Raw genomic sequence first — 25,592 nt, forward strand, 5'->3', positions numbered from 1 at the left:
CTGGACGCCCGGTTTTATACAAGTGATGAGGGAGGGGCAGAGCAGCCCAACCCAGGCCCGCATCACCGTGTTTGCTTTGGAGGTTGTTAACCATTGACCCGGCAGAGGAGTGGCACGATTCAACAAAGGACCGGAGGAGCCCTTAAAGCCACGAGCCAACAATGCTGCAATATACTGTATAAATACCACATTACCAGTTAAAGTCATGCATTGAAAACATCACTTGGGCAAAGGTACTTTTAAAGTATCCAAAGTACTAATAATACCCAAACTGACCTGTTTGAGTATTATTGGACCCTTCAGCTGCTCTGACCAGAGCGGTTTTATGGAGAGTTTAATATACAAAAACTCACTATGTATATAAACTCACTGTAGGTTCTGTGTCCAGTAACAGGTACCCAGCTGTCAAATAAGTGTCGTGGGATGAAGAAAACACCCCTTTAATGGAGATGTAATATCGGAATGAAATGGAAGTGCTCGTGTAAAGTGCCTCGACGTTTTACTGATACTAGTTTTTACTTCCACCACTGCTTTTAGATTTTTCTTCATTATAACTACTGCTTTAGAACTCTTCCTAAATCTAACACAGTTAACAATACTGGTACTAAACCATCTTTAAGTTACCACTGTCAGATTACTTCTCTTTGGTGGAGGAAAAGCGTACAGATGTTGAATCTTCTGAATATGTGCGGAAGATGTAATCCCTGCACATGAATTCAGATAAACGTTTCTTAACTTCCGTGATATTTAATGAATTGTGGGCGGGTCTATCTATGATTCATAAAATATCTAACCCAGCCTGCCTGTCGAAGGCAAACACACGTAACTCTTATCTCGCACTTGTGTCTGCGAGCATTCGCTAATGTTATATACATCCTTTAAAACATACACATGCACGTACACACGTACACACGTACACACACACACACACACACACACACACACACACACACACACACACACACACACACACACACACACACACACACACACACACACACACACACACACACACACACACACACACACACACACACACACACACACACACACGGTCCGGGAACAAAAGCACCTTTAGTGATGCATGGGTGTTCCCTGATAAGCCTAAAGCGGAAAAATACACTTCTAATATTTGACTAAGATAAAAATGTTGCCATAGCCGCCTGATGGGTGACAGTTGATTCACTTAGTTAACTTTATAGTTCACGATAGCCTCAAATGTTTTGGTGACGCCCATGTATACAATGTATGATAAACATACTTATATTATACAGTGCAATACACATTATAAGCAGTCTTTAACATGCATAATGCTTTACCATAACATATTAGAAAGTTTTTATAAATGACTCAAGGCTAAGTAAGATGTGATTTCATTCAGTTTTTTTTTTTTATGGCATTTTATTTCCCATGGTTGTAGCGATCACTGCTATGTTCAAATTTGATCATGAGTTACTCTAAATGGTCATTGTTTGTCTTTAGTAAAGTGAACATTAGATATGTTTTGTGTGTTGTTCATATAGATTTAATGATATTTTTTCCACATACTTATAATCACAGTATATTCTGCATATTACAGTTTTTTTCGATTGCTAAACGACAGTGGGCACAACTGGAGTCACATGTGCAAAACTCTAACCACAGTCTGCACTACCAACAGTCACCTGAGCTAAACAGTTCACATCACCTGCAAAACTCATTCCAAGCAACACAACTCTTAACACATGATTCAAAACACGCTCAGTGCAGCCAAACACTCTGCACACCCCTCACTGAGGTAACACACACTGTCACTCAGAACACACACAGAGTAAAAACACGAGCATCAAACACCAATACAGAAAATACTAACTTTTCATCTTTACAGTTTGAACAATTTCAGTGACTTCAAACAAAGTAATATTTTCTTCAAAGAAAAGAGTGACATTCTTTCACATGATTTATGATTTTTTTTAGAACAAAACAATTCTTTAAGGTAAATGAGAATTAGCAGCTTGCTTCAATAGTCTGCAGTAATTTACGGAATTACAGTAATGAGAAAAAAAAGGTAGAAACAAAAAGTACATAATTCAAACAAATAATTGAGGGGCTAATCCTGCCTCTCTCTAGCATCAGACCACATGTTGTCATCAACATCACATCTAATGTTCTCTCTTGCCATGCACCTGGGGAAGAACCTTCTGGAGGGCCTTATCCATCCCTGGCAGTCCTCTGGACTTGTGTCCTCACAAAAGAGACATTTGGTCATGTGGGTGGTGACCAAACACTTGGTTCACGACATTACATTACATGGTCTATAAGTGGAGCCCTTATTTCATCTGGAATAACAGCTCTTTGTCTTCCTCCACGCATCCCCCTCTCCCTGCCAGCCTTCTCCCTCCATGAACCCGTCTTCCTTGTTCCATTTCCAAAATGAGTCTTTCTGAGCTCTACCTATATATACTGTAATATATATATATATATATATGTATGTGTTCACTAACAAGTCTAAAACAAGACACCTGCTTAGCCTTTCAGCTGAAATTGCAATCCGCAGTGTTTGAAAGGCACAAGGCTGAAATCTATTCTGTTTTGAATGTATGGTTCACAGTTTGGACAGCAGTGTGTTAGCATTTGAACAAAGTGCTGTAAATCCACAGTGTTGTGCAGGTTGTGGTTAAAGTCGTGGGATAAGTGTTAGAGTTTTGAAAACTGTGTTCAAGCAATGAAAAACAAACTAGAGTTTGGTCCACATGAACTGCTGCTGTGCAGACTGGAGTTAGAGTTTTGCACATGTGACTCCAGTTGTGCCCACTGTCGTTTAGCAAACGAAAAAAACTGTAATGTACATATTGAGGGGCAAATCTATCAGAAAAAAACTCGCCAAGGAACAATTCAAGAAAGATCTTGAACATTGTCTGACGCTCACAGACTTTACATGGATTTCCATGTCGGTTGTTAAGAAAATGTCTGTTGATGTTCCCACCACGATGCATGCGTCCTACGAGGCATTCCTTAAACCTAATGAGGGCCAGAGGAAACGTCATAGTCTTCTTCATACTTGAAGTTTAATACTGGTCCACATAAAAGGTGGAACAGCGTACACACACACACACACACACACACACAGCGTAAACTGACATGTAAATGAGGACACATGTCTCAGGTGTCCTTAAAATAATCTGTTTATTCTGTATTGAAACACAGGGTTCAGTCAGAGGACACTCAGTCGGGTGGGAAGGAGACATCTCCAGTCAGCGGCCTCCGCCTGGACCACAGCAGCAGGTACGCACCTCAAAAAACTGCTCTGCCTCTGACCAAGTGGGTCGAGACATTCGATGTGAGATGGAGAGTTTGTACGTGGCCTGTAAAATAAGTGTGGAGCGGAGATCGAAGCATCGCAAGTGACTTGGAGAAAAGAACCGATCTATCATAAAAACCTAACTCGCATAACCAAAATGTGCTCTTCTGACTGCCAACTGGGCATTAACTTCAGTGTGAGAGCGAGTCTTTCCTCCATCAGCGGCACGTGTTCAAGTCCGAAGGAGAAGAACGATTGCTCACATTCCTCAAAGAAAAATAAATATATGTATCTATGATTTATGTAAAATACGTCTCTTCGATAAAAGGCCTCGAAGCAGCCCAGACGTTGATCCGTTATACACATGACGCGGTGGCCAAGGTGTACACATTAAATACATTCACTAGTTATTCCAATGCACAGATAAAAACCTATTTGTGCATAAAGTGTCATAAAACAGACTGTTGGCCAGAAATACAGACGGGCTAAAACGGTCGTCTTCAGAAGATCTGATCTGCATAAAAACAAGAAATAAATACCCCTGGCCTCCTCCTCCACTGCGTGTGTGTCCATCATCAGACCGCATGTGGCACAGAGACACCAGCGGATCGGGGACGACAATGTAAGACTTCAGAGTGCAAACTGGGTTTGTCTAGACAGCCGCTTCATACACTTTATTATCTCGGCGAGTTTCCGTTCACGATCGCTTGTTTGTAGATGAGTTTTCTTTCGTGAGGCAGAGAAAAGAAGAACAGGAAGCAAGAGAAGGCCTAAAACCTTCACTGCTCCCTCGAGGATCTCTGACATACGACTTTGAGCAGCTACATTTTTCGGTTTCAAAACACTCGCTCTCATCGAAACTCCAGAAAGGAAATATCGAAAAAGGCAGCAGCCACATCCAAGAAATAAAAGAAAATCTCCCAACCGTACAAATATAAATAAAATATATCTACTCTAATCTCAAATGAAAGTGTTTAAGCTAAAAAGCAGTGACATTGCTATAGGCACTAAAACATTTACAGCAGTAGCGACTGAAAGAGCCCGTTTTGTATAAATGCACTGCTACGCAAGGCAGTCTATGTTTATGTCACACCAAAAAGGCCATGTCATGTTTTCATAGCGCGATAAAAAGGCCCCGGTCATTTTATTCTTCTGCTCTTCTCAATTCTCTCTCATCCTCATTGAGCTGCCGGTGGTACAGCAGTGCAGTCAGAGAGTGCATCGCTTCAAGTTAGGAGAAACTAAGAAAATAGACGTGTTCAGAGTCTACATTTTTTTATCTTCCCCTCCTCCCTCCTCTCCTCTCCTCCTCCCTCAGACGTTAAGGGTGCAGGAGGCTATCCGATGAGCTGATCCTCATACTGCTTCCGGAAGCAGTCTCCAGCAGGGTAGAAGTCCCAGCATCGCTCCTGGTACAGCTTCCACACGTAGGACTCCTGATACACAGAGTGGTAAAAAAAAATTACAAAGTTTATGAACAGCAATTATTGTACACCAACCGACCTCATGCATGCATGTCTACTGACCTGTCCTGTGTGCTCCGTTTCATCTTTATTTATGAGATACATCAAGAAGAACCTGAAGGTGAAATAGAGAAAACAAATTCAACATAACAGGATAACGAAGAGCAGAATTAGTTTTATTAAACGGTAAAAGTAAGTTAAAATAAGCTGCAGACTCCTTTCCCATTGTCAGTAGAAGAGTATGCCTTGTATTTGTTCTGGTGTGTCGTGATTGATGGCATTAACACGTTTAATTGTTATCTGTCACTTGTAACTTATTCAGTCAAACTCTCAAACCAGAGTTTGATCAGTGGTCAGACTAAAGAAAAAGCTTGTTTAGTTTTATTTTAGTTTGTTTGTATGCTTCCATGACCAGTGAGGTAACAGTGAGGATGGGGAGAGCATAAGAATGGCATGCTATATATGTTTATAAACTCTTATAATTGCCCAAATCCAGATTGATTTAATCTATTATATATTAACTTTAATGCATGTTGCATAGCATTGCACCAGAAAAGGAGAAAAAACGTGTCTGGAAATGAATACCGACTGGACGTTAGTGTTGGTTAGAAGACTAAAGCCTCTTAAAACATTAACACTGCAGATGTCTTCTCATCGTTTTATTCTTGTCAAGTCATGTGTCATATGCTGCTATGTTTTAAAGGTTATCATCTTGTTCAATACTGGTTTGATGCCTTGTTTCGAGGCCATCTGGAAGTAAAGGTAAAGGAGTGGAGACAAACTGTGTTGACAGCAGGTAACTCACATGTAGTTGGCTAAGTTATGCTCCTCCAAGGTGTGCGTCTCGAAGCCGTGCGGCGTCGTGTCAAAGTAGTCGCTTCCAATTCCACAGATGAAGCACTTAGTCTGGAGGGAGACGGGACAGAGCAGATGAAACACGCCGTCTCCTTGTAACTGAGGGAGAACAAGTGATGCGTGGAGCTCCTCCTCTTACCTCCATGTCCTCCCTGACCTGCTCCTGCTGGTCTCTCAGCTCTCCAAAGGCGTCGATGATCAAACCTGACGGACACACAGCATTTCTTACTGGTGTGAAGGTCGGAGCTCCTCTCCACAAGGTGACCATCAGATTAAAAAGTCAAGAGCGCAAACTTCAGGTCAGAAACCTTTTTGTTTTCCCCGACTACTACAAAGTCTTCACCTTAGATTCTCAATTCTCTTCAATTCTGCCGGCACAGCATTAGTTTGAGAAAAACTGGTGCATTCTTCAACCAATCCCTCCTCTGCAAAGCTCTCTGCCTCAGCATACACGGCCACAGGCGGCCAACGTAGAACTCTTCGGATAGTTACTTTTTAATTAAACATGACTTATTGGAGCATTTAAACTTCTCCGTTGTATTTCTAAACCACATCTCGCGACACTCAGAAGAAGATGTTCACATCCTACATTACATTATGCGTTTCTACTCCGTTTAATTACACCCAAACAACAAAGAGCACTTTGAGAAAAAAAGACCACTGATGAAAACATACCCTGGATGATAGCCAGCAGGATGACGATGACGAAGAAGAAGAAGGTGATGTCAAAGACCACTCGGTAGAGCTCGTATTCATCACCGGCCGGGTCCTCAATTTCATCTCCGATGCCACCACCGGCGCGCACGCCAACGTACATGTGGAACAGGTAACACTGCGGAAGAGATGTTTTCTCACACAGAGCAAAGCGGGCCCGACGACCCCGCGACCCCACAGGTGTCCCCCTGCCCTCACCGTCATCATGTCGTCACACTTCATGTCCGGCTCGTCCTCGTCCTCGCTCATGTTGTAGAACTTGCGGAAGAAGTTAAACGCCACCACGGTGTACAGGTACACCACCACGGCCAGCAAACCCACCGTCATCATCAGCTGCGAGAGACGGAACATTAGCGCGCCGCGGGCAGAAAGCCTCGCCATGCGTTGTCGTCGCGGTAAGCGCGCTGACCTGTTTGCCGTTGTGCGTAACGGAGGACAGAATGGTGCGCAGGGTTTTGACCCCCATGGCGATGTCCAGAAGAAGAGCGGCGTAGAAGAAGTTGTTGTAGTGTCCGAGCAGAGACGTCAACATGTACCAGACGAGGTAGAGGAAGGTCTAGTGAAATGAGAGAGGGCTGTCGGTCACACGTGGATTCTCTTTGTCGAAATCAAACCGTGAACTGCTTCCTTAACTCACGTTGTCAGTGAAAATAACACCAAACTTCCAGATCTGGTACTTGATGTCAATAGCCGTGACCCTACGGGGAGACGCCGGGTTAGTTCTCTGACTTCAAACCCTGGATGCTTCATGTCGAGTGGACAGTCCATACCAGCTCAACATGGAGGTGTCTGGCTCAGGCTTCTTCTCATGAGTCATGGCGCTGACGTCCAAAGAAGCCAAGTCCATACCGAGCAGCTCCGCAATCCTCTCTCTGCCGTAGATGTCGCCATATTTATCCAGCACCTGGGTATCACACACACACACACACACACGTGTCAATTCATTGTAGGAATATATCCCGGACATGTTTAATCGAAGCTTTTCGGAGATGAAAACTGACCTTTCTTTTCACAAACTTGTCCCAGTAATTGTTCGGGAAAGATCTGCATGGAGAGAAACACATCATGAGCATTTGATTGAAGTAATCGCAGTTTGTAATGCAATATATGAGAAATCTGCAACCTGACTAGACTAACATGCCACGTGGATGGTGCAGGTTCCACCTCCATCATCATCGTCAGTAAAGATTAGACAAAAGTGTGTGTCTGTGAGGATATTTTGAGAGCTTGCATCTTAGATGTGATTATTAATCAGATTTCTAATACAAAAAACAATGCTATTCCGTTGCCACTCCTTTGTTTCTAAAGTACGTTGCCGGAGAGTTGGGCTGAAATGTGATGATGTAACCGGGCTCTCACGGAGTGTTGAGCACCAGTCGGTCCCACTGGCCCTTGATGTCGTCATCCTCAGGCTGCTCAGTGACGAAGACACCATTAAACTCCAGCTTTCTGGCCAGCTCCTTCTCTCTCTTGAAGATAACCAGAGGGACCTGAAGGGAAAAGGGGGCACGCTGCTTGAAACCCACAAGCGGCCACAAGAGCCCAACACGTGGTTTTCTTTGTGGTGCAAACACCGGGTACCTTGAGGCAGTTGTAGCCGATGATGCAGAGGACGGCGATGAGAGTGTGGATGAAGCCGAAGAAAGCCATGGCCGGCTTCATGTAGCCTGTGCTCTCTTCCAGGAAGTAGTACAAGGTACCCTCCTCTTCATCATCTTCTCCTCCTCCGACATCTAATCCAGACCCGTCCTCCTCGGCACCGGAGCCCTCAAACAGACCAGAGCCCTCAAACAGGCCAGAACCCTCAAACAGACCAGAACCCTCAGACGGGTCCTCCTCGCCTGGAGGACTTTCAGACACCTGGACATGTCAGACACAAAATCAGTCTTTATTTATTTTTATGGCATTACAACAATTACTTTTTAATACAGAAAGGTGGTAATAAAATAAAAAATGATACATTAAGAATGACCTGCTGGTGGTCATTTTTTGTGATCACATTTTCATTGAGTGAAGGATATGCATTGGAAATGACAAAAATAACATTAATGATAAACACTTATTAATAATAGATATATAAGATATATATAATATTGCAATAATACAATTATATTTTTTTATATATAAATACAATTATCACTACAATTTTAACATCGATCCCATCTCACTTGCAAGAAGAGTTTCTGAATAATCTCTTAAAAAACATGTGCATTAAAGATAGCATTATAATAGCATGTTCCTTTGTTCCTTTACTAAGATCTGGAATGTTGTAGTACCATGAGCCTAAATGACTTCATCACATCATCAGAAATCAATCTTGATAGCAGCCCTAACAGCCGCAAAAAAAAAGAAGTTGTTGGAGTCCTCCACATGTGCATGTGGTGTGATTTGTTACCTTCGCATTGAAAATGCCGGAAGGTTATGTTTTGATCGCCGTGTATTTATTTATTTATTTGTATGCATGTTATTCGCAAAACTCAAAAAGTATTGAACCGAATCGCATGAAATTTGGTGGGATGATTGTTTATTATCCGGGGACCAGTTGATTAGATTTTGGGATCGATCGGGTCAAAGGTCAAAGGTCATGAACAGTTCAAAATCTTTCGCAGAACTCAAAAAGTATTGAACCGAATCGCATGAAATTTGGTGGGATGATTGTTTATTATCCGGGGACCAGTTGATTAGATTTTGGGATCGATCGGGTCAAAGGTCAAAGGTCATGAACAGGTCAAAATATTTCGCAGAACTCAAAAAGTATTGAACCGAATCGCATGAAATTTGGTGGGATGATTGTTTATTATCCGGGGACCAGTTGATTAGATTTTGGGATCGATCGGGTCAAAGGTCAAGGTCAAAGGTCATGAACAGGTCAAAATCTTTCGCAGAACTCAAAAAGTATTGAACCGAATCGCATGAAATTTGGTGGGATGATTGTTTATTATCCGGGGACCAGTTGATTAGATTTTGGGATCGATCGGGTCAAAGGTCAAAGGTCATGAACAGGTCAAAATATTTCGCAGAACTCAAAAAGTATTGAACCGAATCGCATGAAATTTGGTGGGATGATTGTTTATTATCCGGGGACCAGTTGATTAGATTTTGGGATCGATCGGGTCAAAGGTCAAGGTCAAAGGTCATGAACAGGTCAAAATCTTTCGCAGAACTCAAAAAGTATTGAACCGAATCGCATGAAATTTGGTGGGATGATTGTTTATTATCCGGGGACCAGTTGATTAGATTTTGGGATCGATCGGGTCAAAGGTCATGAATAGGTCAAAATGTTCTTGAATCGCATGACATTTGGTGGGATGATTGGTTATTATCCGGGGACCATTTGATTAGATTTTGGGATCAATCGGGTCAAAGGTCAAGGTCAAGGTCATGGAAAGGTCAAACTCTTTTTTTACCATAGCACGATACATTTTTGTCCAATTGGCATGCAACTAATGCCAAAATGTTCATAATTCAATGCCCAATCTTGTGATATGCGAAGGTATGCGCTCTACCGAGTGCCCATTCTAGTTTCCTATGTTGTTGGTGTGAAACGTTCGCAATAGTGTGTGAAAGAGAAAACCATCTGATCCAGAATGTAACTTTATTGCATCATAACACATTCCCTAGTGTGTTATTTGGAGATGTATTTAGGGGGGTGGGTGTGGTCAGACTCTAGAACACATCATGATGCGGTGGCACATCCTAGTGGTGAAACAGCATCAGTGCGTGTCGTCTCATGTTAACGTAAACATGCACAGACCTTGTAGAAGAGCAGGATGAAATTGAGAGCGAAGGAGATAAACAGGGCCAAGAACCGAAGATTGTAGAAGTTGCGAGAAAGGTAGTTCTGTGAAGAAAACAATGGGACCGCCTTATGAGTCCAAACCAAATTAAATCAACAGGCTCAGGCTTGTTCCAGCTAATCTTATCAGGATCAGACTGCAGCACCATGTGGTGGCTAATAACGTAAATCATAACGTATTTACTCCTCACCATATATTTAATCCTCTGAACCTCCAACTCATTCCACAGCTCGGAGCCCCCCTCAGCCACCTTCTTGTCCTTCTTCGCCTTTGTCTTCACTGTCTGTTCCTCTTTCACCTCGGGCTCCTCCTCCTTTACCTCGGGTTCAGGCTCGGCCTTCTCTTCCTTTTCCTTCTCTCCATTCTCGGTGCTGGACGAGACACATGAGGAGCGAACAGAAGAAATACTTTCTCTGGACTGTGTTAACATAGATAAAACTGCTTGGTTGACGACACAGATATGTACAATGGCGTATTGACACTACTGGAGGAAAAAACAATGGCAGCTTTTGTGACCAGTAATATTACCCCACCCTCCCACAGTTCTGTCACAATAATAATAGTGATTGACCCTAATATGTTGTCGTACTGGAGATACCGTCTGTGACCATGCGAACACTGAAAATGTCAGGACACATATCTGTACAAAAAGTGAATTACATTCAAGCCAAACAATGATTCAGAATGACTCTACACATTTACTCGTAAAACGTGTGAACTCAAAACGTTTATAGCTGCACGGCTTCGCTGAGCGTGAATCAGTATTCGTTTCATCTTTAGCAGAAGCAGCTCAGTTTGGACAACTTACTCTGCTTTCTCGGTCTCCCGAGGAGCCTCTTCTTCAGGCTGAACGGGTTTCTGTTCCTCCCCTGGTTCTCCCACCACGGTTTCCAACTGTTTCAATAATTGTTTTGTCGTTAATTAGCCGATTAACGGAGAGCGTGCACATTAAACAACAGCAACAGACACGGCGCCTCACCAATTTCCTCTTCAGCAGCGGCGTGCCCTCGGGAGTCGGAGGCTCCTCTGTTGTCGTCTCGCCAAAGTCTCCGAGTCCTCCGGGAGCGCTGAAACCGGGCAGGCGCCCACCTTCTCCTCTCTCCTCGCTGTCCTCCTCCTCCTCCTCTCCCCCCACAACATCCGAGAGGTCCGACACTCCGTCTGCGTCTTGTATCTCTTCAGCCCCCGGTTCGGGTGGCAGGTCCCCGTGAACTTCGTCCTGCGTGGGATCTGGCATGCTGGCCAGGATCTCCGTCACCGTCATCTGCTTGGCGCCCTCCACTAAGCCTCCGCCGAACAGCATCTTCCATATGAGCGTGAAGAAGCCCTTGCATATGCCGTACGCGAACATCAGGATGCCCATCACGACCGTGAAGATGAACGTGGCCAGGCCGATCACCATCTCCTTCACGGTCATCTTTCGTAGTTTGCGGTAGCGACGCCGCAGGTTACGGAAGGTGAACATGTTGAAGAAGTCGCCCACGCTCTTCAGGAAGTCCGCAAAGGCTGAGGCGGGCACTGGAGCTGCTTTTTCTCCGTTTTCTTCATCGCCCTCCGGAGCCTCGACCTGATCTCCGCCGCCCTCCTCTTCCTCCTCGTCGTCGTCCTGTTCTGCCCCGTCTCCCTCGGGCTCGGAGATCGACGCGGCGATGTTCATCTCAAAGATGGTGTCCTCGCAGAAGTTCACAAACATCTCCATCTTCTCGCTCTCCCCGATTTCGTTGACCACGTCGAAGATGAACTGTCGCTTGGACTCTCGGACCTGCGGCATTTCCCACTGGTTGCGGTTCGCCGCGCTGATTTCAAAGTAGATGCGCTCGATCTTCCTGCTGGCTCCCATGATCTCAATGCGGCCGAGGAAAGGGCGGAAGTAGTTGAGCACGCTCTCGGCCTGCCCCAGGAAGTTCTGAAGGCGAGTGTCGTGGGGCACGTGCTCCGACAGGTTCGTGAGCAGGACGGCGATATTGAAGCCGATGTCTTTGGCCGGCTCTTGGAAACGATCGGCAAATTCCTGAAAGTTGATCATCTCGTTCTCGTCGGCCTCCGAGCAGGAGAGGAGGAACTGGATTTCTGAGGGAGAGTACTGCTTCTGGCTGTCCATGGCCTTGGAGAAGTCCTTCTTGGAGATTAGCCCTCGGGGGTCGGTCACGTAGTCCCGGAAGGCGTCGGACGCCACTATGTCCTTGAGCTTGAGGAACATGTCGAAGAACTTGAGGATCATCTCCACGTTGCTGGAGGACTCCACCAGCATGTCCACCATCTGCCGGGCGATGGTGCCGTTCACAACGTTGCCTGCGAGGAGCGGAACGAGGACGAGAGGAGATGAGAAATGTACAGGAAGCTTCTAAACTAACTCAAGTCACTCGACTGGGGCGGACGCCGTACCCTCAAGCAGAGACAGAAGCATCACCACCATGTCCTTCTGCAGATCCAAGAGCTCCTTCAACAGTCCAATTTGGCTGGAGTCCTGCAACAAAGCCAAAATACAGAGCAAAACACAAAGAGTGGAGAATCATGTGTACGGACGGATGATATATGATAGTTTGAGAGGATATGTGTATCTTTCTGAGACGAAAAGAAACAGGTGGGAGTAGCTACCTCAGAGTGCGCTCTACTCCAAAAATGATCCTGGGTTTGCATTGTCAAATAAAGAACATGCATTTTTATCATCACAAGAGGTACGCGTGATGTGACGGACAGCAAGACAAACACATTGGAGACACGGGCAGGCATGAGAGGAGGGGAGAGAGTAATGCCTCTAGACAGCGAGGCCTTTCCCTTTTTCTGAAAGAGTGGCTGCAGCATGGAGCGAGGAGCGAGGACAGAGCTGCCGACACTGATCGTAAGCGGAGAGAGGGCGAGTGCAATCACTGGCACCGACAACTCAGTGGCAACTCAGTGGCAAGTCTGTGGCAAGTGCCACAGACTTGCCACAGACTTGCATAGATAATGTATTTTTTTAGACTTACTTACAATATGCAATACGATATTGCTGTACAATACTGCTGTACTATATTGAATATTGTTTTGCTACTACGTTTCACTTCGTAATATATAACACTTATATACCATGATATGTATAATGTACCCGCCTTTCTTTAATAATAATAAATAAAATAATAAAATATATATATATATATAATTTATTGTTTTACCATGTCATACTGTTATACCGCCATGAAATTCTACTTTGAGGAGATGCCACTGTTAGTCTAAAGTTTAACACTGGAGGATCAGGTATGAATTTGTCGTGCTTGGTCTTTAAACTGTAAAGAAATTCAAGTTTCAGTGATTCATGTTCTATACAGACTTTAACAGTTAGCAAATTTCCGACTGGATGGCACCACAGTACAACTATATAGATTCTAATTAACTGGAGGATACCCTTTAAAAAAATTAAGTGTTGCTGAGTTACATTTCATAAATGCAAGGAAATCTGCTGGCAACTACTGGCAAGTGCCACTGAGTGCCAGTGAGTGCCACTGAGTAGCTGCTGCAACTACTGGCAAGTGCCACTGAGTGCCAGTGAGTGCCATTGAGTAGCTGCGGCAACTACTGGCAAGTGCTGGCAAGTGCCACTGAGTAGCTGCTGCAACTACTGGCAAGTGCCACTGAGTGCCAGCGTCGCTAGGGGGATCTCGCCCCTACTGCGTAAGCGCTCCTCAAGACCGGCACCAGCAGATAACAAGAGCTGCAGATATTTTGAGACAGTCTGAAGTGGTTTTCAGGCTGGTGAAGGTCGAGAGGAAAAAGAGCTGTCGGATGTGCAAGCATCCTGTGAAATCACACCTTGTAATACCTCGAGGACACAAAAGAACAAAATACAGCAAAAAGAAAAGGAGCAAAGCGAGACATTTAGAAGCTTAAGGCAACAACGTGAAATGAGTCTCATAAATTAGGAAGGAACCAATTAACTAAAGATTGGGTGCATAAATAAATAATATTGGTAAGCGATCTAAAAATGCGATGACATGTTTCCTCATCAAGCTGTCTCTGAACGGACATTCCAATCATATTTTCCCTATATAATATCATTTATATAATATCTACAGTAATTGACTTTATGGCTTGTTAGAAAACACCAACAGAGGGAAATGCATGATTTGGGTATTCAGCTGCGTGAGAAATAATGTGATGAAGCATAAGAAAAATAACTGGAATAAAGGCTTGGCGGGCCTCTAAATGAGATGGCGCTGGTGGAGACACAATCTTACGCCATTTCGTTGTCCAGGATCGGGGTGCATCTGACAGGGTTACAGATGAAAATAAAAATGTTATCCCTTCTACATTTTTACTCTGTAGATCAGCCAGGCCACAAATTCTATTTTTACGCTGCTTCTTATCCAATACAAAAACATCAGATAGGAGATACTGTATATTCAATTTACATGTTAAAATTCATTTTTGGACTCAACAGAGAGTTTCTGGAAATGTATTCATGACCTCAGATGAGTTCAGATGGAAGTGCTGATCCAAAAGTCATTATAGCTTACCTTTTTAATAATAACCTACCAGTTAAATGATGTTCAAGATACAACAATGCATTTTAAACAGTAGCATCAGTAGCAATCAACAGGTCACATATTAGACTGAGTAAGGAACACCGCAGCTCCTTGTTAGGTCAAACGCATTATTCAAAGCAAACACACGGTCAAACCCTAATCACTGGTCAGTACTATGACAACAATATTTACGCAAATAAGGAAAGCAAATAATTTCTGCCTTCTCAGCTTGACTTCATGTTGACAACCTGAGTGTGGTCAACTGATCAGTTCATGTGGGACACGGTGTAAATGTGCTGTAAATCAGCAGCACACTGATAAACTGGCATAATGGAGAAAAAGCAAAAGTCAAAACAGACTATTTAAAAATAATGTACCTTAATAAATGTAGAAACAACATGGCTAACGAGAAATGCTTTTAACTGGCGAAACACGAGTTGACTTATATTTTGAAGTGGCCACAGGATGCACAGATTTTTCATTCTGGCAAATTTGGTAATACTTGGTGCAGCAAAAAAACAGATCACAGTTCATCACAGATGGTTAGATGAACTTAATTATAAGGACTATAGTTTGTTTTGCTGCCCACCGGCATTCTGGGACTTAAAGCGCCTTTGCTGTTATACCAGCGTGTCGTCAAATCGACCGGGGCGGAAATCTTTAGGATTCAATAAAGAGGCAGAAACAACCGGACAAAGACAAGAGGGGAAAAGCCAGTGAAGATATGAAAATCAATTCACTAATCAAAAATATATATATAAAAAAATAAGAAAGAAAATACATACTTCACTCTGCAGGAACCATGAGAGAGACAGTTCAGATCATTAGTATACTCAAAGTGGACTAATAAATGAAACTAAATCCTTTGGAGAAATGGTTATACTTCTATTTGATATTGATTTGATTCATCTTTTGGTCAACTGAAATATAGCAAACACATTATTATTGATTCTCTACAGAAATGCTGTGTGGTGTATGTTGGAAAATCAAAAGGTTAAGAATGATTGTGGATGTTTTTTACCTGAGCAAGTTTCATCATCATGTGAGCGAAGACGTGCAGGAAGCCAACGACAGCGTCCCACAACCTGCTGTGGGCCAGAGACTGCTGGTTCCCAGTACAGGGACCCTGACAGGCACAGACACAAGGTGCAACATGTAGACTAGAAGAAACTCCAGTGCTGACATCATGTGAGAAGATGTATTTTTACCATCGTCTTGTGTTTCAAAGTAAATGTTCTGAAACCAAAAGCTGGCTTCGTAGTAATAGGAGGTTATTCTCTTTGGGCACAGACGTTTAAAATCTAGCTTTACCTTTTCTTTTCAAGAACTAGAGTGTCTTGTTTTGATTTTTAGCTCATCAGGGTTAGGATTAGTATTACGCATGTTTTAACAGTATCATCTCAAAAGGCTAATTTCCTTCATAATGTGCAGGAAACCTACAAAGAGGGAGTTACAGTGTGTTGTTCGATGGGTTCTCCTACCTGGATGTACTCAGTCAAGCTGTTGAAGACCTGCTTGGCCACTGTCATTGCTTTGGAGAAATTCCTCTTTCCGGGTACATCAATAATGTCTTTTCCAGAGTAGTACCAGTAAAAGTCACTGATCGACTCCTGCAAGCAGGAAGGGGGAGGAACAAATATATATGTATATATATACAGGACTGTCTCAGAAAATTAGAATATTGTGATAAAGTTCTTTATTTTCTGTAATGCAATTAAAAAAACAAAAATGTCATGCATTCTGGATTCATTACAAATCAACTGAAATATTGCAAGCCTTTTATTCTTTTAATATTGCTGATTATGGCTTACAGCTTAAGAAAACTCTAAAATCCTATCTCATAAAATTAGAATATTTCCTCAGACCAAGTAAAAAAAAAGATTTATAACAGCAAAACAAAATCAAACATTTGAAAATGTCCATTAATGCACTCAGTACTTGGTTGGGAATCCTTTTGCACGGATTACTGCATCAATGCGGCGTGGCATGGAGGCAATCAGCCTGTGGCATTGCTGAGGGTTTATGGATGCCCAGGATGCTTCAATAGCGGCCTTTAGCTCATTTGCATTGTTGGGTCTGATGTCTTTCAGCTTCTTCTTCATAATACCCCACAAATTCTCTATGGGGTTCAGGTAAGGGGAATTGGCAGGCCAATCGAGGACAGTAATGCCATGGTCAGTACACCAGTTACTGGTGGTTTTGGCACTGTGGGCAGGTGACAGATCATGCTGGAAAATGAAATCCTCATCTCCATAGAGCTTTTCAGCAGACGGAAGCATGTAGTGCTCTAAAATCTCTTGGTACACAGCTGCATTTACTCTGGACTTGATGAAACACAGTGGACCAACACCAGCAGCTGACATGGCTCCCCAAACCATCACTGACTGTGGGAACTTCACACTGGATTTCAAGCAACTTGGATTTTGCGCCTCTCTTTTTGTGTCTTACCCTCCTGATGGAGGGTGTCAATGATGGTCCTCTGGACAGCAGTCAGATCAGCAGTCTTCCCCATACTTGTGATTTAGTTTACTGAACCAAGCTGAGTGTTTTTCAAGGCTCAGGAAACCCTTGCAGGTGTTTCGAGTTAATTAGACGATTCAAGTGATTTGTTTAATACCCTACTAGTATACTTTTTCATGATATTCTAATATTTAGAGATAGGATATTTGAGTTTTCTTAAGCTGTAAGCCATAATCAGCAATATTAAAAGAATAAAAGGCTTGCAATATTTCAGTTGATTTGTAATGAATCCAGAATGCATGACATTTTTGTTTTTTTAATTGCATTACAGAAAATAAAGAACTTTATCACAATATTCTAATTTTCTGAGACAGTCCTGTATATATATATATATATTATTGAATTGGCCTAAATGTAAGTGTACTGAACGTATTTTTTTTGTGTGTGTATAAAGTTTATGTATATTTATATCACAGAAAACTTTAGTCTTAGTAGGACATTTGTGTCATACTTTAGTATACCAAATAAAAAAGCCCATACAAATATAACAAAATAATAACATCAAAACAACTGTCAATGAGCGGGTAAGAGCTACACTCTGGAGGAAATGGGACGAAGATCAGAGAACCACAGTCAGCAATCAGAGTGACCTGAAGTCGCAGCAAGTAGTCCACAGTGCAGATGATGATGTTGATTGTAGTGGTGCTGCCGGTCTGAGTTCTCAAGTAGTTCTGGAAATCTGAAAGAAAAAAAACAAAAGGTGCACTCAACAACTGAAATGAGTTTTTACTTCCACACAGCAGCTTTTGAAAAAAGTGACTCACCATTATTATGGCCCTCACAAAGAAGCTGCAGGAAGCGTAGGAGGTCGCACGTAAATTCATCGTCCGACATCACTTTCTCGTCTGGCAAGAGGAACAGAGGAAACGCAAATTAATCTGGTTGGAAAGAAAGTCTCTCTGTCAGCTTTGCTGTGTTATTCTGTTAGAATACACAGTGGCAAAAACAAAGAGAAACACAAGGTATTAGGTGTGTTAAAGCTAGGTGTGTTTTTTTTAAAAACTGAACACTGATCTGCAGAAAAAGTTAAAAGAATGGCCCCAAAACATTTTACCAACAAAATCTAGTGCAAATCATGTTTGACTATTTTTTGAAGAAGGCATATTACGTTTTACTAAAAGGAAGAAGCAATATAACAATACACCGGTAAGTGTGTCCGGGAAGTTGTTTTTCATCTATTTTTTTATTAAAAATCGAAAAAGTAATTCTGCTTTTCAGGCAGAAATATTTCACCAGTTCCAAAGATAAAATCAGAATAGAAATATTGTGTTATGCTAGTGCAGAGATCCTTCCCCTTTGTAATTAACTATACTATAAATAGAACTAAACTATTCCAACTCTTTTCACAAGAAAAACTGCACAGGGACTTAGGGTTGTCTAGTTTTAAGTAAAATAAGGCTAAATCTAAATAGTTAAAACAGAATAATCAGTATTAATCTGGTGAAATGGTGATTATAGTCACACGCGTAACACTGCACCATGTTACAGTGGCGGATGTGGTCGTGAAATATTATCGATAAGAACTAAATTCTTACCTACAACAGTCGGTCAAACTAAAGCCGAGTGTGTGTGGTGACGCTGATTAGGGTACCGTGAAACCGCTCCTCTTTCATGAGAACGTGTTTGTGAAAGGCACAAAGACTTCGACATTTGTGAACAGGAAAGGGAAGCATAAAACTTTACCTGCAACTCGCACTCCTGACACCTTTTTACAAAAAACCTTGACTCAAAAAAACTCAACCGGACAGCAGATCAAACTTAAATGCACATGGAACACACAGATAAATGACGCCAGGAAACCAAGGAGTGACAACAGATAAGAATACCACTGAGGAGACGCTCACAAGTGAAGACCGTGAACACAGAAAAACAGAGATAAGGTGAAGGCACTCCGTCATGCAGGACAGATCTACCGAACTCTGCAAACCCCAGTAAGCTTCGTAAGAGTATGTCGGGGGGTAACCCTCAGTAATAGATATTTAATTCAGAGTTAACCCTTGTTATCAGGGAGGAAGTAAAGGATGACAACTAATCTTACAGGAAGTGAGGAGCTTTTGAAGTGAGAGCAGTTCATTTTGTAATTTTGACTTGATTTAAATGACAAAATACAGATTTCTCAGCTCTCTGGCATACCATCAGAAAGTGGATACTTGAAGAAATTGTCAGAGTAAAAAATGCACAAAGCATTTTAAGATTTACTCATGACAGAAAACAGAAACGCGGCGGTGGAGTCAGCAGAGGGCTCTGGTCACGTACAATGAAATACATACAATACAGGGAACATGAGTCAGCAATAGTGCTTGACGTTGTTATTTCATTACTCTTTAAAAGCTTGCACGACGAAGTCTTGAATTACGTAAAACACACACTAGACAGAGCATATTACAAAGTATGCATCTATATTACACTTTAAATACCCATCTCAAACTATGGCGTAAGGTGTTTTACTTTTCTACTTGTGTATTACATATTTGTATCTGGTTATGTTGCTGTTTTGGTTAGAGATGGATGTACATTAGCATTTTTGTTCTGACCTTCATGAACATGCTCCGTCCCGTTCAAATAAAAGATAAGTAAATGCATTTAAATGGACTTATACAGTCTATGGGATTTACCAGAAAGCACTGTGCTTTTTGTTATTCTCTTATCGAGACTCTTTTCCTTGTTTTTGTCCAGTTAATTTTTCCGTTGTGATTTTCTCTTGGTGACTATTGACGCTCAGCAGACCTGAGAGCAACGGTCCTGATGGGACAAAGGACGGAAGAGAGAGCCCTACCCATCCTCCGTATGACGATATGCCAGATCAGAAACTTTTTTTTTTTCTTGTTGAGTTTTTCCAGCAATGAGGCCACAATTAAATGCTGCTGTTGCGGAAAAGCAGAACTCAAAGAGAATATTTTAGGGAGCGTAAGGATTCACACAGATTCTCGCTGTGGGGGTCAAACTACATTCAAATAATTTGAATGAGAGAGATACAGCGCGAGAGAGTCCTCTACTTCTGTTGCAAGTCATTTCTGAGTTTCTGGGACATGGGTCAGTGCAGTTCTCTACTCGAGAGAACCAGGAGGCAGAGAAAGAACGAGGTTACTGCTTGTCCTTCCCAAAGGTCAGAGTTACAGTAGATCTGTGATTTAAAACACTCAAGGACGAAAAATCTCACTTTACAAGTGACTGTAAAGTTTGACTTGACTGGGTCATTGAGTGTGAAATGAAATGCATATTAAGGTCACAGCAAGGAAAAGACTAGTTGTGTGATTGAGAGCTAAAAAAAAGTGACAGAGAAAACAGAAAAGGAGGGACAGAGAGAAAGTAAATATATGAGATCATTTACCACGTTCTAGCTTCTTATCTGAGAACCGTGAGAACAGCAAATTGACGGGCAAGAAAGACATGAGCATGAAGGGGGAAAGGGTTCGAAAAACGGGCAAAGTGAATGATATGAGGGAGAGAGAAAGACAAAGAGACGCAGTGAGTCCAGACATCTCAAGGCTGTCAGTGGATGATAAAACAGTTTCATACATCAAACAGCCAGAATGCTGCGATTAATGCGTTGTGGCGCTAACACTCCAACTTCCATAAAAACATACCTGCATCCTCAAACAGGCAAACTAAAAGACACACACTGGAACTAGAAACATGTCAGACTACGTCTCAAACCAATGCACAATGACGCAGGACAACAGGGTCTGAGGACAGCGTGTTCAGATAGTGTGTGGCGCTAGGAAGCTGGAGACCATACTCACTCGTGCCTTCCTCTGAAACCATCCCAAGTCCCTCGGCCTTGTTTTGTCTCTCAAAGGCATTCAAGTCCAAAACGCTGTCAAGGTGAAATATTGGGTCAGTTTGAGAACACGCAGCCAGACGCGCTTCACTCACAGTAAGCCCTCTGAACAGTGTTTCGAGAGCAGCAGTCAAACATGATCAATGCCAGATATTCACTACAGACCTGCAGGTCTGCATCAGAGCCTGCACGCTCAGGAAGAATCCCACCTCCTTCTTATCCTTCAGATAGTCCAGCATTCTCTGCACACAGACAGGTTGGCAGAAATCAAAACGTGTGCGGAAAAAGGTTTAAGGTGGCGAGTCGCATCGCCAGCAGAATGCAACATGGAACATTTAAGTTGCGCTGTAGTCCTTACGCCACCCGAGAAGCTGTCATTGCAGACTGTTTGGAAAAGGGCAGGCAACTTATTTTTTTAAATACCCGGCAGGTCGGTGAACCATCTGTCAATCAAACTCTTGCCGAAGACCAATGGGAGAGGAGAAACACCCTCAGTGCCGTTCATTGCTTTGCTTTTAATAACACCCGCTAACACCTTCAGGAGCGGCCATGTTTGTCCTGAATGAACTGCTCCCTCCCTGTGAAGCTTCACCTCCACCTGCATCACAGCCGTCAGCAGCTCTTCACAGACGCATAACATGAAGCCTGACAAGGTCGGCTTTGGTCTGATACGAGTTCCTGCACTTATTACTGATGTATTCCAACTCTCTAATGGAAATGTTACTGTCAAGAATGAATGTAAAAAACTCTGAGGGTTTACCTGCTGTACAGCAGAGTTGCCTCCATTGAGGATGGAGATTCCCAGTTTGAGTGTGGAAGAAACCATGACTCCAGGTACACCTGAAATCAGACAGCAGTGTTCAGAGGTGGAATGAGTGCCGAAGTAAAAGTACCAACACAACAGTGTTCACATGCTCTGTTGCAAGTAAAGTTTGACTCCAGTAGAAGTACAAAGTACGAGCAGCAAAGTACCCAAAGGAAAAGTGTCAATCATGCAGCATGGTTCATTTCAGAATGATACATGATTTGTGTATTTCAACGCATTAATGAGTTTTACTTTATTGTTGGAAATGGTAAAAGTTTAATTTGTACTACTTTAATGTATTTCAAAATTGTATTTCTTGATTTAATTATCTGAAGCTGAAAGTACATGTTATTATGTACTTCATTTCATTAATAAATACAACACTCTTTTGTTAAAGTTAAATAAATGTGAATTAGGGATGCAGCCCATGGAATAAAATGGAAATGTAACAAATATACATTTTATCAGATATGTATCAAGTTTTTGTTGTGAAGAAATCAGTGGTGGAATGTAACTAAATGCATTTACTCAAAACCGTACATGAGATACTTATACTTTACTTCAGCATTTCCATTTTATTCTTCAAATTTACAACAATTCAGAGGCAACTCTTGTAGTTTTTAGTATTAATAGATTAATATTTATATATTAACTAATAACTGATGCATTTTTGTAGATTAAGCTATGTATAAAGTAATTAAAATGAGCTTCGCCAGTGACAACAAGAATGTGATCTAACATAACACGGTAATACATAATAACTATAATCAAGAAATATTTGATATATATTATTCTAAACGGTCCATTCTGCATAACTAATACTTAAATACTGTAGGTCCTTTAAGTATACTCTGATGCTAAACACCTTTTTACCATTTTGAATAACTGATTCTTACTGAGACAAGGAATTATTTTCTCTTCAGCTTTTCATAATTACACTCATCGAGGCAAGGTGTAACATCAGCAGAATTTACTGTTCAGTGACTCAGACACCACTGGTCTGATTTGAACTAAACCTGGGAGAACAATGCATCTCACATCGTGTGTGTGTGTGTGTGTGTTTGTGTGTAGCAACTACCTTTACAGGCACTGATCATCTGCAGCACCATCTCTGCTGCCCCGCGGTTGTGCAGGCGCGACTGCTGGTACAGAAGCCTCTGTTTCTCCATCTCCTTGTCCTGTGGAGAGCACAGCAGGGGCCACAGCTGTAACCCTGCCAACGGGGACTGCACTGCCCCCCGCACTCACTCACTCACTCACTCACTCACTTACACCAATTGACCGCACACAGAGACGTTTCTAATGGGGCTAAAGTTGATGATGACATACAACACATCCAGGGTCTTAATTAACATTAACGTTCATTACAGACTAGAAACACAAACAAAAGTTTGCATTACATGATGTTTTTAGCAATAATTCTGAAAATATTTGTGACAAATAACAATTGTATCTCATCAGGCCTGTCCTCCTAGTGAGCACGAGAGATTTGAAAGTCCTTAAAACAAATATTTTGTTCAAGAGCTGGCTGCAGCACTGGGTCCTTATTCATAGAAAAGCCAAATCTAAAATACTAAAACTACTATTAATTATCATAATGATAGAGATACAGGAACACACGCGCGCACACACACACGCACGCACACACACACCCCCACACACACACACACACACACACACACACACACACAGTCTTTGTATGTAATAGGTGTTAGTGATGGAGACAGTTATTCCGGCTCTTAACATCTTCCAGAGCCAGGAAACAGTTGATGGCAAAGACATTCCTTCCCAAGGCATACCACTCCACACATTTCACACATTCTTACGAGGAAGCAACAGCAGTCGTCTGAGGAACACAGCATGCAGATCCTGCTAACAGCACAAACACTTCAGTTATGCTACCTGCAGCAGCATCATGCGGTTCCTGTCTGTCTAAGTTTAAACACAGAACTCTAAGTCTGTAAACTGTAAAATTAAGGCAAAGGCATTTACGTAATTGACATAAAGTGACTAGATTAAACAAATGTTTTGAATATTATAGTTAATGTTCTAAATTTGCACTTGAGAAGCTGGGACATTTTCAGATAATCCACTATTGGTCAAATAAATCAATTAGAGGTTTTAATTTGTATATATATATATTATATATATATAATATATATATTGCAAGTATATATCTATTTGCTATAAGATTTTTTTTTACAATTAATATGGAGACCAGATTGAAAATGTAAAACTGTCCAGTGTCACTATAATATACTTATTAAATTCTGCTACCTAGCACAGTACTCATCCCCACTGCACTGTCCTATTATACTACACTACTTCCTTTGTTGTTACAAATCAAACAGTACATCTGATATGAACAACTATCGTCTTGACAAAAGAGGTTAGATTTGACCCTCCCCTTACACCATGCGTCAAGCCACACCCAAAGCACCTAGAACTGGAACTACCCTCCCTTGTAAGCCTGACTGATTAACAAAACATATTGAGGAACCGTTTTCTAATTATAGAGGTTCTGCTCATCTGTCGCGCAAACTATGTGTCTTTGTGGTGAGTGAGAGGAGATTGGGTGTGGCTGAGGGTGCGAGTGTGTCTGCGTGAGAGTTAGTGTATGAATGCGTGAATGGATGCTTCGGGACAGTGAATGCACGGCTGACTGTGCAGGCTTTTACTGTAGTCCTTGGTGAGCACAGAGACGGAGACTTGTTGTCAAATTCATAATGAAGACAAAACTAAATTGGTTACTCTGTCGGTTAGATCGTGCAAGTCCGTACGGGGGATCGCATCCTGATTAGCAGGAGGGTGTTAGTCAGGAAAATGGTGGAGAAAACCTGGGGGAGCACGGACACACAAACGAGCTGGTTCTACTGTGAGAGAAACCTGCTGCATGGCTCCATTACTGATCAGTATCTAAAAATAGCTGCTGGTCTGGGCAACAGCATGACCTTTCAGAGCTCACAGCAGCTACCATGGAGGAATAGAGTTGATGTTCAGTTGATGAAATTAGCCCTGAATGAGCATCAGCTCAAGCTTATCAAAGAGTTGAACATCGAGGCTGCAACTTCCCACCAAACCAGACGCTGTGGCGCTAAGAGCTGGGCTGTCCCTGAAATGGACCAATTGAGTGACACTCATTGGCTTGACCCATTCGAATACTTCTGAGCACATTTATTGGTATTATTATGATACCATATATCATTAAATTATATATTTTTGGAGAACAAAATGTGAGAGATTGTTTTAAAAATATATATTTAGGAAGGCATTTCAAATAAATAAAAATTTGGATTATTAATATACTGTATGTTTGGATAAATTGTGCGAAACCACACTGGGATGTGAAAGTGTTGTAAACTTAGTCAAATCAACAATTAATTCAGAAGAATCAGGATTGGAAATTGTGATTCTAAAATTGTGACACCTCACAAAGACTCAGTGGTTTGGTTCGACCTCCGTTTCATTGTGTTGTCTTTTAGCTGCACCGACTCTCTGCACCAAAGTCATGCAATTTAGGAAATTAAAAAGTTAAGTCCACCACATTGAACCAAGTGGTAAGCAGAGTCCAGCAAAGGCATGCACAGGTCAGTCCACCACAGCAGGAAATAGACAAGTGGTGTGAGTGGTCGAGAGAAAAGATAGGAAAAAAAGAGAATATTTGTGGTGGGGGGTAGTGCCGAGTGTGTTGTCGTGGTGTGGTTACTCAGTGCGTGGGGAGTTGCTTCTTCGCTGACTCCCCCCGTCTCCCTTCCCCTGGTCCCCCCCATACCATCTCTGTCTGTCGCACCTCAAAGGATGGCTCGTCCCCCTCCTGATTTCCCCCTTCATTCTCCTCACACATGTGGCAGCTCTGGAGGGAGATAGATGACAGC

General features: G+C 42.2%; 1 protein-coding gene across 5 annotated transcripts in view; it reads right to left on the bottom strand.

The window, feature by feature from the left end:
* Positions 1 to 3,146: 3,146 nt before the first annotated feature.
* The window catches only part of ryr1b (ryanodine receptor 1b (skeletal)), a 74,063-nt gene continuing 51,617 nt past the window's right edge, over positions 3,147 to 25,592 (bottom strand). For 3 of the 5 annotated variants that reach the window (XM_056440359.1, XM_056440357.1, XM_056440362.1), the window contains 26 exons: positions 25,490 to 25,570; positions 22,796 to 22,895; positions 21,673 to 21,752; positions 21,078 to 21,154; positions 20,875 to 20,948; positions 17,896 to 17,976; positions 17,722 to 17,810; positions 16,093 to 16,221; positions 15,633 to 15,737; positions 12,495 to 12,576; positions 11,089 to 12,401; positions 10,918 to 11,003; positions 10,300 to 10,480; positions 10,067 to 10,153; positions 7,894 to 8,172; positions 7,672 to 7,802; positions 7,314 to 7,356; positions 7,083 to 7,216; positions 6,950 to 7,010; positions 6,722 to 6,868; positions 6,511 to 6,645; positions 6,274 to 6,430; positions 5,738 to 5,802; positions 5,549 to 5,649; positions 4,807 to 4,858; positions 3,147 to 4,716 (listed from right to left, as the gene is read on the bottom strand). In XM_056440359.1, the coding sequence (XP_056296334.1) occupies positions 4,618 to 4,716; positions 4,807 to 4,858; positions 5,549 to 5,649; positions 5,738 to 5,802; positions 6,274 to 6,430; positions 6,511 to 6,645; positions 6,722 to 6,868; positions 6,950 to 7,010; positions 7,083 to 7,216; positions 7,314 to 7,356; positions 7,672 to 7,802; positions 7,894 to 8,172; positions 10,067 to 10,153; positions 10,300 to 10,480; positions 10,918 to 11,003; positions 11,089 to 12,401; positions 12,495 to 12,576; positions 15,633 to 15,737; positions 16,093 to 16,221; positions 17,722 to 17,810; positions 17,896 to 17,976; positions 20,875 to 20,948; positions 21,078 to 21,154; positions 21,673 to 21,752; positions 22,796 to 22,895; positions 25,490 to 25,570 (3,969 nt within the window). In that variant the 3' untranslated portion in view covers positions 3,147 to 4,617. The remainder of the gene's footprint in view (positions 4,717 to 4,806; positions 4,859 to 5,548; positions 5,650 to 5,737; positions 5,803 to 6,273; positions 6,431 to 6,510; positions 6,646 to 6,721; positions 6,869 to 6,949; positions 7,011 to 7,082; positions 7,217 to 7,313; positions 7,357 to 7,671; positions 7,803 to 7,893; positions 8,173 to 10,066; positions 10,154 to 10,299; positions 10,481 to 10,917; positions 11,004 to 11,088; positions 12,402 to 12,494; positions 12,577 to 15,632; positions 15,738 to 16,092; positions 16,222 to 17,721; positions 17,811 to 17,895; positions 17,977 to 20,874; positions 20,949 to 21,077; positions 21,155 to 21,672; positions 21,753 to 22,795; positions 22,896 to 25,489; positions 25,571 to 25,592) is intronic. The other 2 variants (XM_056440361.1, XM_056440360.1) reach the window with 1 other exon arrangement.

The sequence above is a fragment of the Pseudoliparis swirei genome, chromosome 20 (assembly GCF_029220125.1).
Source record: "Pseudoliparis swirei isolate HS2019 ecotype Mariana Trench chromosome 20, NWPU_hadal_v1, whole genome shotgun sequence".
Lineage (NCBI taxonomy): Eukaryota > Metazoa > Chordata > Actinopteri > Perciformes > Liparidae > Pseudoliparis > Pseudoliparis swirei.